Raw genomic sequence first — 16,186 nt, 5'->3', positions numbered from 1 at the left:
TTTATGACAATCTTCAATTATACTGTTTGTGCCTCGTAAACAACTTATGTGGGAAATGTGACAAACTTTATTTTTATTATATAAACCCCCCCACTATTCACCTTGAACGATAAAGGTAGTTTGCACAACCGGAAAAAGTATTAATGTCAATTTACCTTTTTTTTAGTTTGCACTGGAACCTATTTACTACATAGAAGAGTTTACAGATGTGTTTGTGCATGTGTGAAAGCAGAAAGGAGAAAAAGGAGACCAGGGCCGAATAGGGATTGCAGGAATGCCTGGTTTACCTGGAACTCCAGTGAGTATGAAGACTCATCCTTTTGTAACGTTCAAGCCAACGTAACAAAACACAGCCCAGTGTTGCTTCGTGCTTGATTAGCATGAGCCTTCCATTTTTCCAACTTGATCAATCAATCAAAATACGATTTTTTTTATTTTTTTTTATTTTTTTTTTACCTCCTCTGCTCCACAGGGGAGATCTGGCATTGATGGGAAGAGAGGCCTGCAAGGAAACAAAGTGAGGAACATTTCCTTCTGATACCAGCTGGATTACTGTTAATAAAGTGCTTAATGTGCACATTATTAACATTTCAGCTATTTTTTGGTGTTTAAAATCGAATATCTATTTCTCTTCACAGGGAGAACGAGGACCAAAAGGAGATGATGGCAAAATGGTCCTTAGAATCAAAACATTTATTTTAAAACATTCATTAAAACATTTTTTTTGAATGCACACGTTAACTCTGCTCTCAATTCCAGGGGGTTAAGGGAGACACAGGTGCAGACGTAAGTGGTTTTCAGATTTTAATTAAAAAAAACTCTTTGAGAAAGTTGAGGCTGCACCTTTGAGTGTTTTTGTTCTTTCACAGGGTAAAGACGGCAGTAGAGGGGAGCCAGGACCTCCAGGTCTGCCTGGTAGACAAGTGCTTGTCACTCCAGAGGTAAAAATAACCACCAGCGTTTCCTTTTTATTTAATCAACTTGGAAGCAGGTTTCTAATTTCTCTGTCTTAGAGTCACACGAGATTAAGCATTGCAGGAGGGTAATTATTACCACGGGTCATTTCGTTTTCCTTCATTTTTTTTCCAAATCCAGAAAACCATCGAAAACAGGTCCACCTTGAGCCGACAGTTTAACTTCACTGATCTTTTTTTTTTTTACATGGATCCATTCACAGGGCGCCACCATCGACGAAGTCCGCCAAGCCTTTCCAATCCCGATGGGTCCTCCAGGTGCTATTGTGAGTTTATATTACCCAACATGTTTCCACACATCTGTCACTCACAAGTAATGGCGCCGCATTGTGTAATTCATATTTCCCCTAATTTGCAACTGAGACATAATTCAGTGATGAGCTCAATATCATGTTCCAACGTCTTACTCCTGTTCTTCTGTGTGTTTAGGGTTCACCAGGAATAAAGGTGAGGTGGTTATTAGGTTTATATAAGGCAGAGTACAATAACTGATATATTAGACTTGTAGCTCATTTGTCTTTTTTTCTTTTGCAGGGTGATCAGGGAGAACAAGGCCTGAAAGGAGAGAAGGTAGTGCTGATCTGTGAAACCCTTTAAAAAACCCTATATTGAAATGTAAATGACATTAGTTTGCTTTCATTTTTTTCAAAGGGTGATGCTGCAGCTACTGCGAAATCAATTGAGATGAAGGTGAATACAGGTTTTACTGATTCATCTCCTAGGATACATGTTCTCATTTTGCATTATTAAGTCTTTGCCTTCTTCTGTAGGACATTGAAATCATGTTTGAAGCTTACGGCATACGGGTGAGTTCTGAGCGCGATGCCGAACACACTTTGAGGTTGACAGAGTTTCTACCTTCTGAATAAAAACTTTTTTTTTTCTCAGCTGCCTTTGCTGAAGGCTTTGATTGACCGGCTGCTGCAGGAAGGAATAGAGGAGCTGCTTCATGTGCTCGGCACCGTCAAGAACACAAAAGAAAACACAGACACTCACACGTCCAACGTCATCACTGAGTACACAGTACGTAAAAAAGTTCACGTGTGAAACAAGAAGAAACTAGCTCCTGCCATTCAGAAACTCTTGAGATTTAAAAGTGCTTCTGTCGCTTCTACAGGGTCCAGTGAAATTTGACCTCACCAGCCAGACCCTGTCAGACTTGGACATCACTGAAGACCCAGAGTTGGACGGACGGTTTCCAGATTCATCGCCAGTTGTAAGTTACCGGATCACACACTGATTTCCTCCCACTGTTCGTTGTGCATCGACTCTGTTACTGATCCAAAGCTCTGAACTCTGAACGTAAAGCAGGAGCTTGACAGGACTGAGACCAAGTTGAATGGATCCAGATGGACCAAGATGGTGGATGAAGTGTCTTCACTAAAAATGAATCGAACTAAAGTAAATTCTACTTATAATTACACTGCGGCTCAGGAGGTGAGGATCCTTTATCTTTTACAATAAAGAATGAAAAAAAAAATTTTTTTGAACATGGTTTCAAATAATTTCTCTAATTTATACTTTACCTCTTAAATTAAATTAAGTTGAAGGTTGAGATTTGAAGGAGCTCTAAAATATGTTAAACTGTTTATATCTAACTTTATTAATCTGTGGATGTCAGACGGTTTCAGGGTTACCTGAAACTGTGGTGGAGACAGTTCTCCTCACTCAGGACGACTCTCTGAAGAAGAGTTCAGGACAAAAGAAGAAGAACAGGGAACGTGGGAAGGTAAAGTTATTATGGTTGCCTTGTCATTAACTTGGTTTCCCCCTCACCAATCAAAACAAGCATGAGTCACCTTAGATATAACATAAGGCATAAAACACTAATTTTAACAAGTGTAATTATGGTTCTTGATGTATGTTTGATAACTTACATGAATATTATTAAAGGACAACACCAGTATTTCATGTTTGAGCTCAATCGAACTCCCTGAGTGTTAACTACAGCATGAAAATGAATTTACAGACATGCTTGACATGATTAGAAGATCCTCTGTCCTCTGTATTATCCCCTTAACATGTCTCTAACTTCAGTTTCATTTTATTTATATGGTGAAAAGCTTTAAATTAATGTGCATACAGCAACCAGAGAATATATCAAAAACAAATCTGAGAAAATCTAATCTACGAAATTTGCCAAAATGGTCCAAATCATATAAAATTTTAATAAATGGGCTTAAAAATGTGAAACTGCAGTTGTGGTCCTTTTTACTTTAAACATACTTTAAACATCTTTGTGTTAAGGTTTGATTTTTGATTTTCATCAACTTCTCATTCCCTTCTCATTGAATATCTTCTTAAAGTCTCAACTCATATTGGTTATCAACAACTTCTGAAGCATGGGAGATCATCATGTTTTACTTTCTCTCTCTGACTGTGAACTTCTTAACCAGGGCAAAGGAAATAAAGGACGACATAAGAGGCAGAGACACCGCCTGGTAAATGTCCTTGAAGGGGTCACACTAAACCCGGAAAACTTCACTTTCACATTAAAAACAATTAACATTTTGAAATATAATAAATGGAATTAACTACTTACTATTTTGTGGCAAGAAAAACAAAAAGCATGCATTTGTCTTATTCTCTTAATATTTAAAACTCGGAATGAATTTGCTGTGTAACTGCTCTAATAAATCTGCAACATTATCTGTAATTGTTGCTGTTTTTTTGTCCAAAGACAAGTGGAGAGCAAGTTGAAGAAGAGGAAGAGTTTTATAACGGTGAAGAATACGATGATGACTATGAGGTAGGCAGCTGCTGAATGGAATGACTAATTCCTGCACTGTGGGAAACTTCCATTTAAGAGAAGTGTGATGACATGGGCTTGTTACAAATTTGGAGCGTTGTGGGTGCCTTCCTGTTAACAGCCCTGTCAAACTCATAATCACATTTCGTTTCTCCTTCATAGCATCAGCATCTCAGGGGACTGAAAAATATCCATGCCCACATAAAAACACAGGAGAGAGTTGATTAATAACACACCCACTACCTGAATTAATCATTAGGGGTGAACTAGTTTGCCGTTAGAGTTCACTCACACCATCCGCTGGGCTGTGAGCGTTTAAAAAGTTATAATGAAATTATTTTTCTTTTTGAAACAGGAAGAACTCTCTCCACATGACTCATCTACCTTTCAGGAGAGCAGAGACAACAGAGAGGTAAGTTTGTCTGAAACATCTTTCTCAGCTGGACTGTGTCTAAATGTTTGTCTTTAATGTAAAACACGTTGTTTTCATCATATGCAGCTTGAAGTCCAAACATATAAATACCCCCATCCGGTTGATGAAGAGGTGAGCATCATGGAGGAGGAGCATTGGACCACACACAGTTCTGTGCAGTTAGAAACATCGACGTACACCTCCAGTCGTCCTCTGACGCCCCCCTCAGAAACAGATGAGCAGGTGAAATGACTCTATGCTGCACAGTGGCCTGTCAGTCATGATGATCTGATAAGCAGTTAATATGAAGTTGAACATAACAAGCACACAAAAGAAAGGAAAGAGATGGATATAATTCAGATTTTTTTAATGTCTGAGTAAACCTCCACTCTTTATTTCTTCTCCTCCAGGCCGCCTCGACAACCCTAGACCCACCATCTCATCTCCTGGAGGATGTAGAGAAGGTACTGGATCTTGCTCGCCTCATTGGTGCTTATTGAAAATGTCATGTAGATTTTTAATGTTATCAATACTCTTTTTTCATGACCAGGATGAAGCGTCACTGCCGTCTCCTCCCATCACGACAGAACCAGACAAGGTAGAGTTCTGTTTTATTTTTGTACAGGCTTGAATCTTGCATGTGTGTGAATGCAATGCTCTTTTATTTACACTTGATTAAACAAGTACTTGAATAAATTGAAGGATGGGCTTCATTCCCTCTTTGCCATAATATAGAATATCCCATAAATAAAGCAAGGGTGCTTTAGCTGAAATAGAAAAAGCACTTGGCATCATATTTTCGGATCTTATTTCTGCTTCCTGTGAAAATTTCACCAGTGAAAAATGGTGCTCGTGTTCGTAAGACTAATGGACACAAACTAAAACAGTTTCTAACGTTTTTTTATTATAAGGACACATTATGGACACATCTGAAGCATGAGACATGAGCAGCATGCGTTGAGCATGATTCTCTAAAGCTTGAATAAGAATGAAAACTAGATTATTGTGAATTACTGACAAAACATTTATATACAAACTTCTCTCTCTCATTTTGTTTTTAAACAGGACTATACACTGACTATAGAGAGTTAATCATTCATAAGAGATCACACACTACATGGAGAGTGTGAATAAAACTGAACTGTGTCGCTGGTGGGGAGCTCCTGAACCTGACCGATGTTTTCACTCAGCGACGACGACACTCACCAAAAAGCAACGGCCATTACGAAATTCATTTCTCTGTATCCAAGCCTTTTCTAGCTGAGCTCTAGAAAACCAGGCTCCACTGTAAACATCTATGTTGAGATGGTTCTTCTTGTTCAGTGTGAACACCAGTGTAGCCTTTACTTTACAACTCCTTATTTATTAAGACAAATATTGCTCTGTAACAAACAGCTTTTTCAAACACGTGCCAACATGTGGTAAGTTTAAATGAAACTTTATTTATTGAAATATGGAAAAAAAATTCTTCACAAAACATTGAGCATATTATCCAGAATATAACAGCACTATAAGCAGCAGCCAGAACAAACACTATTTTCACTGGTGAAATTTTTCTCTGTTACTACATGTTGTTTTAAATCACTATGCATGTATCCTCCAGTAAAAACATGTTAAACAAACTGTCTAAGTCTGTGTTTTTTTTTTTATTATATATATTTTTCTGTCACACATATCAAACTACACAAATGATCACAACTGTTGCACTAAACATGCTCTCCTGAACGTTTTGGGGAACTCGACAGGTGCCTCAATCTCAAATGAGGGTGAGAAGAGGCGCCCCCTGGCCCGATTCCATTGTAAGTACCCGCTCTTTATCACTAATAGTAATATAAAACAGTGGTAGTGACCTTTTTTATATTTTAGGTGTTCATGCCAGGTGCCCCGGGTGGAAGGAATCGGTTCAAGGAGGAACAGAAAGTAATGATTTCCAACACGTTCCCACTTTTAAAAAAATCACGTGGATCAAATTACACCAATTTCATCTGTTTCGTTTTAATTTCAGCATCTGTCCTCTGGAGCTGCAGGTTTCCACAGCTTCAGTGTAGGTCTCCACTTTAATCATCAACAACGCAGATAAAGACCGTGAGTGTTAATCCAAATTAAGATGGTGCCGCTTTTGTTCCACAGAGGAAGCAAACGAACCCTGATCTACACAAACACACCAGGAGAGAGAGGCAGGAAAGAAGAGAGAGCGAGACAGAGGGAGAGATTCATGCAGATACACAAGGTGGAGGAGGTGAAGAGACTAAAGCTGAAGATGTGGAAGTAGAGCCGCATGGATTTACAGAAACTGTCCCTGGTCCAGTCTATGGTGAGGAGGAGAGGAGCGGAGACTACGACTGGGATCCTTACGAGGATGTGGATCGAGAGAGGGAAGGAGAGGAGGAGGACCTGGAGAGGGAGAGAGAGAGGGAGCGGTTGGAGATGGAGAGAGAGCGAGAGGAGCTGGAGAAGGAGAGGGAGGCAGAGCTGGAGAAAATGGAGAGACAGAGGGAGCTGGAAAAAGAGAAAGTGGAGAGAGAGAGGGAGGCTGAGAGGGAGAGGACAGAGGGAGAGGAGGGGGAGAGGGACCTGGACAGGGAGAGGGAGGAGTGGGAGAGGAGGAGGCAGGAGATGGAGAGGGGGAGAGCAGGAGGTTATGGTGAGGAGACTGGACAGCCTTACCCGTACCCTCCAGAGTATTTCTTCCTAAAGGTGAGGACACAAAGTACAACTCATGATTCAACACATTCAATAAAAATAACTCAACATTTGATCAGATGTTTTCTCAGACTTTAACTGAAACTGTTTTTATTTACTTTGTGGCTTTTTATTTCAATTTTTGTTCATTCATTTATTTAGATTTTGCTCTTGTGTGTAGGGACAACCAGGGGAGAATGGAAAACCAGGACGAAAGGTAACTAAAAATAAAACTCACAATCAGAACTGGTTGAATGCTCCATGTTTCTTTTCCTGTTACTCTGAATATTACAGCATGAAGTACACAGCTTGTATTATGCAGTCAGTAGCTGAGGGTGTTTTTTTGGGCGGTTGTCACAAAACACGTTTTTAGTCTTTTCATTATCCCCAAAACACTTTGAGGGAATTTGTTCATCTTTGGTACAAATGTTCAGTTGGACTTCTGGATAAAATGACTCAATGACAGTTCAAAGTTCACAGTGGCCTCGCAAATCATGATGTTGGTCTCTGGAACGTGATTTTCTTCAAATTTCGACCAGTTGTCATTTGGACATAAGGATGAACTGATGAGATATCCGTGGTCAAAGGTCACAGTGCCCTCAAAATGATAGTGAGAGTCAGAAACACCTGAACTGACTGAAACTGCACAAGCTGGCAGAGGCAAACAAACGCAGGGCGGCCATTCTATCTGGGTCTACATGGTGCTAATGTAAAAGAGATTCACATCCATGTCTACATGGATAGAAAAGTTGAGTGAACATGTTTTTAGTTTCATAATTTCCTGTGAACCTCCTCTCCTTCCACCGTGAGGGTTCACAGATACGATCCCGCTGAGTTGAAATCATCATCATCATCCCGACATAGCAGAGCAGGAATGACAGTCGCCAAGTGAAATGTGCCACCGCTTCATAAAAATATCATCCCCCCCCCCACCACCTACCCACGTTGCATCAGTGAATGACATCAGAGCTCGGGGGGGGGGGCTCCTCTCTCGTCAGTGAAGCCAGAGGAGTCCAAAGCTTTTGATGTCCCTGCTGCTCTATTTCTGTTTGACTGCGAGACAGTAGATTAAAGCACACATTAATAATTCCCCTTGTTAAACATGCTGACACTTCTGCTTATTCTTCTTTACTTTTTTCTTTATTTCAAACTCTTTTGTTTATTTGTTTTGGCACTTGAAAAAAAAAGGTGTGTTGAGGTATATTTCAACTTTCTGACAGATTTCTGCTCTCACTTTTCAGGGGGAAATTGGTGAAATGGGACAAAAGGTGAAAGTCGACTCATAACTAAGCTGCGTGTTTGTGTGTGAAATCAGAGAGTTGATATTTTCTCATGCGGTGGTCTGACAGTTGTTTCGTTTGTTTAGGGAGAACCAGGCATCGGCCACAGAGGACCTGAGGGCCAGGCTGGTCCTCCGGGACACAAGGTGACATGTCCGTCCTTCCTAGTTTAAAAACATTCAAATAAATTACAAGCAGCAATTTACTCATGACGTCTGCGTTAAATCAATTAACTTCAGGCTTTCATTCAGTGTGATTGACTTTTCTCACTGCGGTTTTAATTTAGCAAACTTAATTGACTCACTGACTCAGTCTCTCATTTGAAGTTTTGTTTGAGCTTTTACTAACATAAAGGGAAACAGACTTTACTCCAAAGCAATTATTCAAGAGTAATAGAAGAGCTGAACCATGACATGACACAAAACAAGTGACCTTTAACTGAGTGTTTTCCTCTCTCTCTTTCTTTCTTTCTGTTTTCCTCTGTCTTACCTCAGGGTGAACCAGGTGAGCCAGGGCCTCCGGGTGCTCAGGGCATCCAGGGTATCCGTGGTAACGCAGGCATCCAAGGTTCCCCGGGCCATAGGGGTCCCCCAGGGGACCCAGGGGAGCCGGGCAGAGAGGTGCGTCATCTTACAAGTTTAGCTCTAACGTTGTGTCACTGGGTTTAAAAGAGGAGTAAGACATCTTTTGTGCTGATGCAGGGTGAACGAGGTAAAAGGGGGAAGAACGGATCACCTGGAGCTCCTGGACCTCGAGGACCAACTGGATCTCATGTGAGAAAACACAAGTGATCTTTGCACGTGCAGCGTCTGATTTTGCTTTTCCATTTGTGATATGTTGGAATTAGGGTTCTTTTTCACATCTGATTACCAGCTGGAAATTGCACTTAATGATATTTATTTCTACCACTTTCTGTCATGAAGGGTCCACTTGGTGTACCTGGAGTAAAAGGAGAAAAGGTACAAATACTGCATGTATGATATTTGAGTGGCATCTGCTTTTATTGCGTTTCATCCAATAATTCAATATAAGAATTTAGTTTTCTATTTATAAGTGACATTGTGCTACTTTCATTGATGTTTATCGTGACTTTATTAATTCTTTATTGCGTCTCTCATCAGGGTGACAGTATTCCAGGAGAACCAGGTGCCAGGGGTGTGACCGGTGTTCCAGGCAGAAGGGTGAGCTGAGATCACAATTGTCAGACAACTTAAGTTTATTTCAGATTTAACAGAAATAGTTAGTGTTACAGTTCATATTTTTAGTCCCCAGATTTACACAATATGATCTGTATTAATGAAGTTGCTGTTCAACCTCTTCAAACACATCAGTGATGTTGGTGGACTGTGTAAAAAAACTCAAAGTATGTCTTTTCTCTCAGGGTGAAATGGGTCCTCTGGGTGTTAAAGGATCGCCTGGACATATGGTAACAAGTCAAACCCATAGAAATGAGTACAACATTTCATTTAAGCTCATTCACTTGAGTACAACATGAGAACAAATAATTTATTCTTTCACTTTTTTTCCTACAAGGGTTCAAAAGGATTACGAGGCAACAAAGGAGAGAAGGTGAAGTTATATTGAACATTTTAAACCTGACATAAAGGATGAAACACCTACTACATGTAGTCTGATAAACCGAGATGCAGGAACCTCTTCAGGAATTGATATAAGTTGATGTCACCATCATGACAATTTTATTTAAGAACATGTTGCTTCTGATCAGCAGTCGTGTTTGTTTAAAGAATATTTAGCCTTTTTTTATCCAAGGGACCTGAAATATTTCCACCACCAGGCAGTGCAGGAAGGAGAGAAGACTCACATCATCTGTGCCCACATCAGACTTAAGTGTGTTATAATGTAAAAAAAGGTCTTATGCTTACTTTTAACCTTTCTGACACGTTTCATCACCAAGTATGTTCAACCTAGATACTGGATGTTCTTCTCAGCTTTCTGTAAAACCACAGAGCACAAAGTAGCATGAAAGTGCTGCTATTTCTGAGATGCTGGCTTTATCTGCCTGCATGTTCACAATCTCAAGTACACATCATTTACCGTTGTTTGCGTCAACAGTGAGTCACGAGGTTCGAGAGAAGAGGCCAATGCTGGCATTTGACTGTCTAGATGCTCTTGCAGACGCCTTTCATTTCCGAGATAGCAGTTTCTCATTCATTTTTCAGAGCCGCCAGGTCCCGACTGTGTTGATAGGAGCGATGTCAGTTGTCAGTCAGGTCCGGCTTCATGTGCGTTTGTTTCCGTCTCAACTGAAGTGTCACAGCTGAGATTTATTCATCACACTCCTTCCTGTCAAATCAACCTTTCATTCCATTTTATCAATGGCGGATCATATTCAACTAGATTATATTGTAATTGAAAGGATATAATAAAATGCCTCGAGGGGAAAACAATTTTCCTTGGGCATCGACATGGCAACACGAGATATGAAGTAATCTGTGTTGAAATAATCACGTGCGGAAAATCATTTTAAGATTTGTTTTTCTTTTCAGGGAGATCGTGGGCTACCTGGAATCAGAGGAGAGAGGGTATGGGGATTTAGTAGTTTTTTGGTCTTTGCAACTCTACAAGTACGAATTTCATGTGAATCTGCAATAATTACTTTATTATTTGTTGTAGTTTATTTTTGTTTGCAGGATTTCACTCTTCATTTCCTTCCTACAGGGGAGTGTGCTTCAAATCCAAGGACCTCGAGGATTTAAGGGAGTCAAAGGAAATCCGGTGAGATGACTAGAAGTTTATATTTAAATACAAAATACAAATAAATAAAATACACACTCATTGGAAGAAAGATCCATGAATTGCTCTACGGGAAAATTGTAAACATTTTCAAAACAATTCCTGGATCTGCTCCGCAATCCAGATCCACTCTAAAATGAAATATGTTCTTTGTTGACCTATAATGCGCCTTTCAAACAAGTTTCATGGAATTGGGTTTGAGTGTAATCTTGCTTACAAACGGACAGGGCGTGGAAAACATAACCTCTGTAGCTGAGGTACAAATCCAAACATATCCCCAACACACACAAAGCAATAATCTAAAAACACAGACGAGGAGCTGAGTAGTTGTGTCGTTTCAGGGGGAACGAGGTCCACCAGGTTTTGATGGTGACAAAGGAGAAAAGGGCGAGGACGGCCCTCCTGGATTCAAGGTAATAAAACCTGAAGAAGATGAATCCTTACGAGACATTTAGAGCTCGGACACGATGCGATAGAGGCTCAGTGTCACTAATACCTGCCATGATTATGTCTTTGTCAGATAATCATCAGCTGTAATACATCATTATAATGGAATGAATTTTAAATTGTTTTTACAAGGGCTTGAAGGGTGACGCAGGCACTAAGGGGGCATTGGGAAGGTTCGGAGCACGAGGACCTGTGGGCCAGAAGGTTAGTGATATGTCATTGGAATATATTGACACTGCAGTTTCCAATGCTTTATATTATTGAACTTGAAATACAACACCTTCTCTTACAGGGAGATCCAGGAGAGCCAGGACTCAACGGAGTGATGGTAAATCTGTCTTTTTTAAAATACAACATTTTGGATGCAAAAGTTACAGCATTAAATTCAAGGAATCACATGCAGTCGTATTTTTGGATGACAGGGTCGCAATGGAGATCACGGAGGTGATGGGGCCAAAGGGGACAAAGGAGATGTAGGACTGCAAGGTCAAAAGGGTGATCAGGTACACAGAAGAAAATGATTCAAGCAAACAAGATCCTTTTCATTTTCAAAACCTCTTTTTAAAATTTCGTCTGGGATTTGATTGTTTCTACAGGGTGATTCCGGGGAAGCAGGATTACCAGGAGACAAAGGGGAGAAAGGAGAGAAGGTGAGATGTTATGATTTGTCACAGTTGATCGAGTTGGATGTTGTTTATTTGATCACTTTCTGCCGTGTCACCTGCTTATCCAGGGTTTCAGAGGATTACCTGGACGCATCGGGAATCCAGGCCTGGATGGAGAGAAGGTTAGAACCTAATTTAGATCTGATCACACCAAAGAAGATTTATGTGTATGATGTATGTGAACATGGTGTCTTGGCAAAACAGGGAGAAATGGGGTTACCTGGCGCCCCCGGTATGCCTGGACTTAATGGACTCACAGGTCGCAAGGTGAAGTGTGCACGTACTTCTCTCTCTCTCCTCCCCCGACAAGTTCAGTGTTGTTATTTTTATTTTTTTATGTGTGGTTTCCATCATGGGAAACTTTAGGGCGACAAAGGAGAAGGGGGAACCAGTGGCACTGATGGTGAGCCAGGAGTGAAAGGGGAAAGGGTCAGTAAACTAACAGCAATATCACTGAGTTCTATGTGTTTGTATCTTCCACTGTTCAAATGAACCTTGGTGTTTTTCCTCTTCTTGTTGAATTCAGGGTGTATCAGGGTTCTCAGGCTTCCCAGGTTTTAAGGGCTCAGCAGGGAGTCCGGGCAGGGACGGAGATGAGGGGCCACCAGGGACCCCAGGTCCTCGGGGGGGCAATGGGCCTAAGGTACAGTATACTTACTAACTTTAAAGTATTGGGATATATTGACTGATGTTTTTATGCTTCAGTGATCATACATTTTTGTGAAGACACTGTTTGGTGGCCGATGCATATATTGGAAAGTAACAGATTTGGGATACTGATATTCTAATGACAATTTAGGTTTAATATTTTACAGTTCAACCATAAAATGTATTTTAAATTAAGAGAAAAAGTAAAACCAAATATATAGAGCTAAGAAAATATTTTTTAACACAAACTTTAAAGAGTAATACACATATTTTCTGTATTGTTATAACAGTGAAATAGTAAGTCAAAGTTTTCATATCAGCAGATGATCACTATCTATGAAAGACTCCCACTGGCTGGTTTTGTAGCCGGTTGATAAATTGGTCGGGCTCCAGGAGTCACCATGTTTAAATATTCTTGAAATCATGCAGGAAGGAAATAAACACACACGTGATTTAGTCATAATTTGTTTTCTTGAGATGCAGTAAGTTATTACCACACGATAGATGTTTTTGGCAACCACAGACCTTTCATCCATAAATGATACGGTGGTGTCAGGATATTGAAATCAATCTGTTCTTAGAGAAAACACACTTACACCACAGATGAGGCAGAACAGGCATCAGTACAGAAACATATCTGTTCAAACTGATTAAGTGCGTCTCTCACTCGAAACTTGTCTCTTGCAATTACATTTATGTATTAGTCCGACTTAAAAGAAAAGAAGAATGAGAGTGTGACAGAACACGGAGAACAGAAGGACGAGCTGAGCCTGATTACGGTCATCAACACGTCTGAGTGTTGAGTGGCAGCATGTGGTCTGTGTACTGCAGCAGAGACGTGTCCTACATTAACACACACACACACACACACACAGGTTTATTTCTGTCTGCAGCTTTCAAATAATATCTTACTCAATTAGCTCTTTTCAGCAGCAATTACTAGACTCTGTGTTGACAGAGAGGGGCTGGGAACCTCTAATGGAAGGATGTGCCTAATTGGTCTGTCGTTCATTCGTGATCAGATGAGCTGCTGTGGAATCTTTCTGTCGCTGACGTAGAAGTGGCGTATGGAAAGATTTGGAAGCTCAGAGTTTGTTTATTCTGCGTGCGCTCTGGTTTTCGTCAAACAGGGGGACAGAGGCCGAAGAGGAAGAATGAAACCGTGTCAGAGGGGCGCACCGGGGACACCAGGACAAAGAGGACAGAGTGTGAGACGCATCATCATCACGCCGCTCAACAAACTGCACACTCCCCCAAACCTTAGACCACAGATAAATGTGATTGTGTTTTTTCTTACAGGGCATAGTTGGGAGTACGGGAGTGAAGGGGGAGAAGGGAGGTCCTGGACTCTCAGTACGTATTTAACACAAACACACAGACTCACACCCACACAACATATATATTTATACATATACAAACATTGCTTATAAATTACAGAGCGAATGAAATGTCTGAATCTTGTGTTTCTCTGTGAAGGCTGAAGACGTGAAGGAGCTAGTCACCCAGGAGGTGATAGAGAAGTGTGGTAAGTGTGTGTGTGGGTTTGTTTGTGGTAGCGCTCCTGTGGCAGCAGCATGGCACCCGCGTGTGTTGTGCCATCTGTTATGTTCTCTCAGAGGAACACACACCATGGTGCCAGCAACAGCGGAGCCATTCACAAACACGAGACCGCAATTAAGTGGGATGCCTCACCGAGAATCCAAAGAATCCACACGCCTCAGAGGATCATTATTATTCTGATGGTCAAGGTTTAACGTCTCAAAACACAAATGGCTGCAAAGTTTGTCTCTGAATGCACAAGATAGAAAATATAAAACATCAGCATTGTTATGTTGTGTCCATCCACGTCAGTGTGTCCTGGTTTTCTCTTTGCAGGACTGGAATACAAGTTCATGGTAAAGTCAGTGGATCCAGACGGAACCACGTCAGGGACTGACAGTAAAACTGAGCCAGGAGATGTGGTGATATCTCTCTCTCGTGACAGAGAGGTAGAAGAAGTAGGTGATCAAGTGGAAGAGGAAGAATATGGAGGTCCTGCCAGTCCTGTGATCCCTGGAGAAGAAGGGATGATACCAAACCGCACTGGTACATTAGCAGGCCCCTGGCCAAACACACCGATTTCTAGGGTGTGGTTTTGTAACAGCTCTGAAGGAGACATGTCTTCTCGTGTGTTAGTTAAGATTGGAGAAGGTTCCACAGGTCTGGAAGCCTTTTCTGTCTTCACCATGATTTCAAGTATTGATTACATAAAAACCACAGTTTCCTTCAGCACATCACACCCCTCTTTGTCCTCCCTGTGTTATCACTGTCAATGCTGAAAATGCTAAAAACATTGTCGTCGGCCTCAGATTGTGTCCGTTTCTCCAGTGCTGCTATTTCTGAGAAAGTCAGAATGTTAAACAAAAGGTCATCATGTAGCAACACAATATTATAAAAAGCTCATTAGTGACTAAAGCCTCGGGGACATAATATCTGTGTGCGTCCTGAGTTATTGTAGCTTCAGTGACCAGAAACCTAATCAAAGAGTGAGCCCGTCATTGCCCGTCGTCAAAGTCAGCGTGATTATTCGGAAATGATGAGAACTAATCACTCTGTGTACAAATGAATGAATGTGCACAAGCACAGTGGGCCACAGAGCAGTATCAACACGTTAATGTGAGTTAAACTGAGATTTGAATCAAAATTGCCACTTGTACCAACATCTGACCTGCAGTTTAACTTTATTTCAAAATGAGACAAGAAATATGTTGAAGATGAAGATGAGCAGTTTACCATTACCCCCATCACTTTGTGACATCACAGGTTTCCTTCAGCTGAAGCATTTACTTTCCACATTAACTTTCGTATTTCCTGTATTAGAAGGAAGCTCTGACACTGTTCATTTCTGCCGAGGCTAACGTCCTCAACAAAAACAACCTGGATTCACCTGTTTATCTGGATTAGCTCCAACATGTTATCCCAACCCCTTCACGAAATATTCTTTTAACTTCACTCAGGCTTTGCTTTGTTACTTTGATCGAGCTGCTAGAATTGATCTTTTCATAATTACACATTTTTCATAATGAAATGTGTCTTGTAAAGAACGATCACTTGCACTTGATGATTTGTTTCATCAAACTGAAATAAAGAAACGCAGCAGCTCATGTGGAACAAAGACACACGTCTTGCTGCTTATGTGATATTTTGGGTTTCAACAGGAAATGGTTAAAAAGTAAACAATAAACAATTGAAAAGCAATTTGAAGGTTACCCATTATAATCCTCTAAGATTGTACATTTACACAAAGTAAAAATATATATAAAATAAGTGCTGCAGCTCTGCCCCTGTCCCTCACCTCTGTCTCTCTCTCATTATGATTTGAGATAAGTCAGAATGTCACCAGCTTCTTCTTGCTCCTTGACAACTGAATGTACCAGCGTCTAATCGCTCTCATTGGTTCTGGCTTCAGATTCTGTTGGTGGAGCGGCGGCGGAGTGGGGACAGAGGAAGAAAAGAAGAATATTTGGAGCAAACACAGCTGGTGAGTGGCCAAGACAACTCATTTTCTCCTTATCTCTCTTCCTCTTCTCTTCTTT

The 16,186-nt window shown here is 40.8% G+C and overlaps 1 protein-coding gene across 5 annotated transcripts in view; it reads left to right on the top strand.

The window, feature by feature from the left end:
• The window catches only part of col7a1l (collagen type VII alpha 1-like), a 52,947-nt gene that overhangs the window by 35,943 nt on the left and 818 nt on the right, over positions 1 to 16,186 (top strand). For 4 of the 5 annotated variants that reach the window (XM_069519817.1, XM_069519819.1, XM_020092407.2 and 1 more), the window contains 49 exons: positions 233 to 298; positions 473 to 517; positions 639 to 674; positions 760 to 786; positions 870 to 941; positions 1,178 to 1,240; positions 1,404 to 1,421; positions 1,509 to 1,544; positions 1,626 to 1,664; positions 1,745 to 1,780; positions 1,863 to 1,997; positions 2,092 to 2,190; positions 2,283 to 2,411; positions 2,596 to 2,703; positions 3,371 to 3,415; positions 3,655 to 3,723; positions 4,079 to 4,135; positions 4,223 to 4,378; positions 4,546 to 4,599; positions 4,686 to 4,733; positions 5,881 to 5,934; positions 6,002 to 6,055; positions 6,141 to 6,179; positions 6,266 to 6,832; positions 6,999 to 7,034; positions 8,059 to 8,085; positions 8,184 to 8,243; positions 8,592 to 8,717; positions 8,799 to 8,870; positions 9,021 to 9,056; positions 9,219 to 9,278; positions 9,479 to 9,523; positions 9,631 to 9,666; positions 10,605 to 10,640; positions 10,777 to 10,833; positions 11,193 to 11,264; positions 11,431 to 11,502; positions 11,591 to 11,626; positions 11,721 to 11,801; positions 11,895 to 11,948; positions 12,032 to 12,085; positions 12,168 to 12,230; positions 12,330 to 12,392; positions 12,490 to 12,606; positions 13,742 to 13,819; positions 13,911 to 13,964; positions 14,088 to 14,136; positions 14,487 to 14,696; positions 16,060 to 16,131. In XM_069519817.1, the coding sequence (XP_069375918.1) occupies positions 233 to 298; positions 473 to 517; positions 639 to 674; positions 760 to 786; positions 870 to 941; positions 1,178 to 1,240; positions 1,404 to 1,421; positions 1,509 to 1,544; positions 1,626 to 1,664; positions 1,745 to 1,780; positions 1,863 to 1,997; positions 2,092 to 2,190; positions 2,283 to 2,411; positions 2,596 to 2,703; positions 3,371 to 3,415; positions 3,655 to 3,723; positions 4,079 to 4,135; positions 4,223 to 4,378; positions 4,546 to 4,599; positions 4,686 to 4,733; positions 5,881 to 5,934; positions 6,002 to 6,055; positions 6,141 to 6,179; positions 6,266 to 6,832; positions 6,999 to 7,034; positions 8,059 to 8,085; positions 8,184 to 8,243; positions 8,592 to 8,717; positions 8,799 to 8,870; positions 9,021 to 9,056; positions 9,219 to 9,278; positions 9,479 to 9,523; positions 9,631 to 9,666; positions 10,605 to 10,640; positions 10,777 to 10,833; positions 11,193 to 11,264; positions 11,431 to 11,502; positions 11,591 to 11,626; positions 11,721 to 11,801; positions 11,895 to 11,948; positions 12,032 to 12,085; positions 12,168 to 12,230; positions 12,330 to 12,392; positions 12,490 to 12,606; positions 13,742 to 13,819; positions 13,911 to 13,964; positions 14,088 to 14,136; positions 14,487 to 14,696; positions 16,060 to 16,131 (3,718 nt within the window). The remainder of the gene's footprint in view (positions 1 to 232; positions 299 to 472; positions 518 to 638; positions 675 to 759; positions 787 to 869; positions 942 to 1,177; positions 1,241 to 1,403; positions 1,422 to 1,508; positions 1,545 to 1,625; positions 1,665 to 1,744; positions 1,781 to 1,862; positions 1,998 to 2,091; positions 2,191 to 2,282; positions 2,412 to 2,595; positions 2,704 to 3,370; positions 3,416 to 3,654; positions 3,724 to 4,078; positions 4,136 to 4,222; positions 4,379 to 4,545; positions 4,600 to 4,685; positions 4,734 to 5,880; positions 5,935 to 6,001; positions 6,056 to 6,140; positions 6,180 to 6,265; positions 6,833 to 6,998; positions 7,035 to 8,058; positions 8,086 to 8,183; positions 8,244 to 8,591; positions 8,718 to 8,798; positions 8,871 to 9,020; positions 9,057 to 9,218; positions 9,279 to 9,478; positions 9,524 to 9,630; positions 9,667 to 10,604; positions 10,641 to 10,776; positions 10,834 to 11,192; positions 11,265 to 11,430; positions 11,503 to 11,590; positions 11,627 to 11,720; positions 11,802 to 11,894; positions 11,949 to 12,031; positions 12,086 to 12,167; positions 12,231 to 12,329; positions 12,393 to 12,489; positions 12,607 to 13,741; positions 13,820 to 13,910; positions 13,965 to 14,087; positions 14,137 to 14,486; positions 14,697 to 16,059; positions 16,132 to 16,186) is intronic. The other variant, XM_069519820.1, reaches the window with a different exon arrangement.

Source organism: Paralichthys olivaceus, chromosome 23 (assembly GCF_024713975.1).
Source record: "Paralichthys olivaceus isolate ysfri-2021 chromosome 23, ASM2471397v2, whole genome shotgun sequence".
NCBI lineage: Eukaryota > Metazoa > Chordata > Actinopteri > Pleuronectiformes > Paralichthyidae > Paralichthys > Paralichthys olivaceus.
Note: the sequence above shows the minus strand (reverse complement) of the source record. Positions and strands in the feature narration are given on the sequence as shown.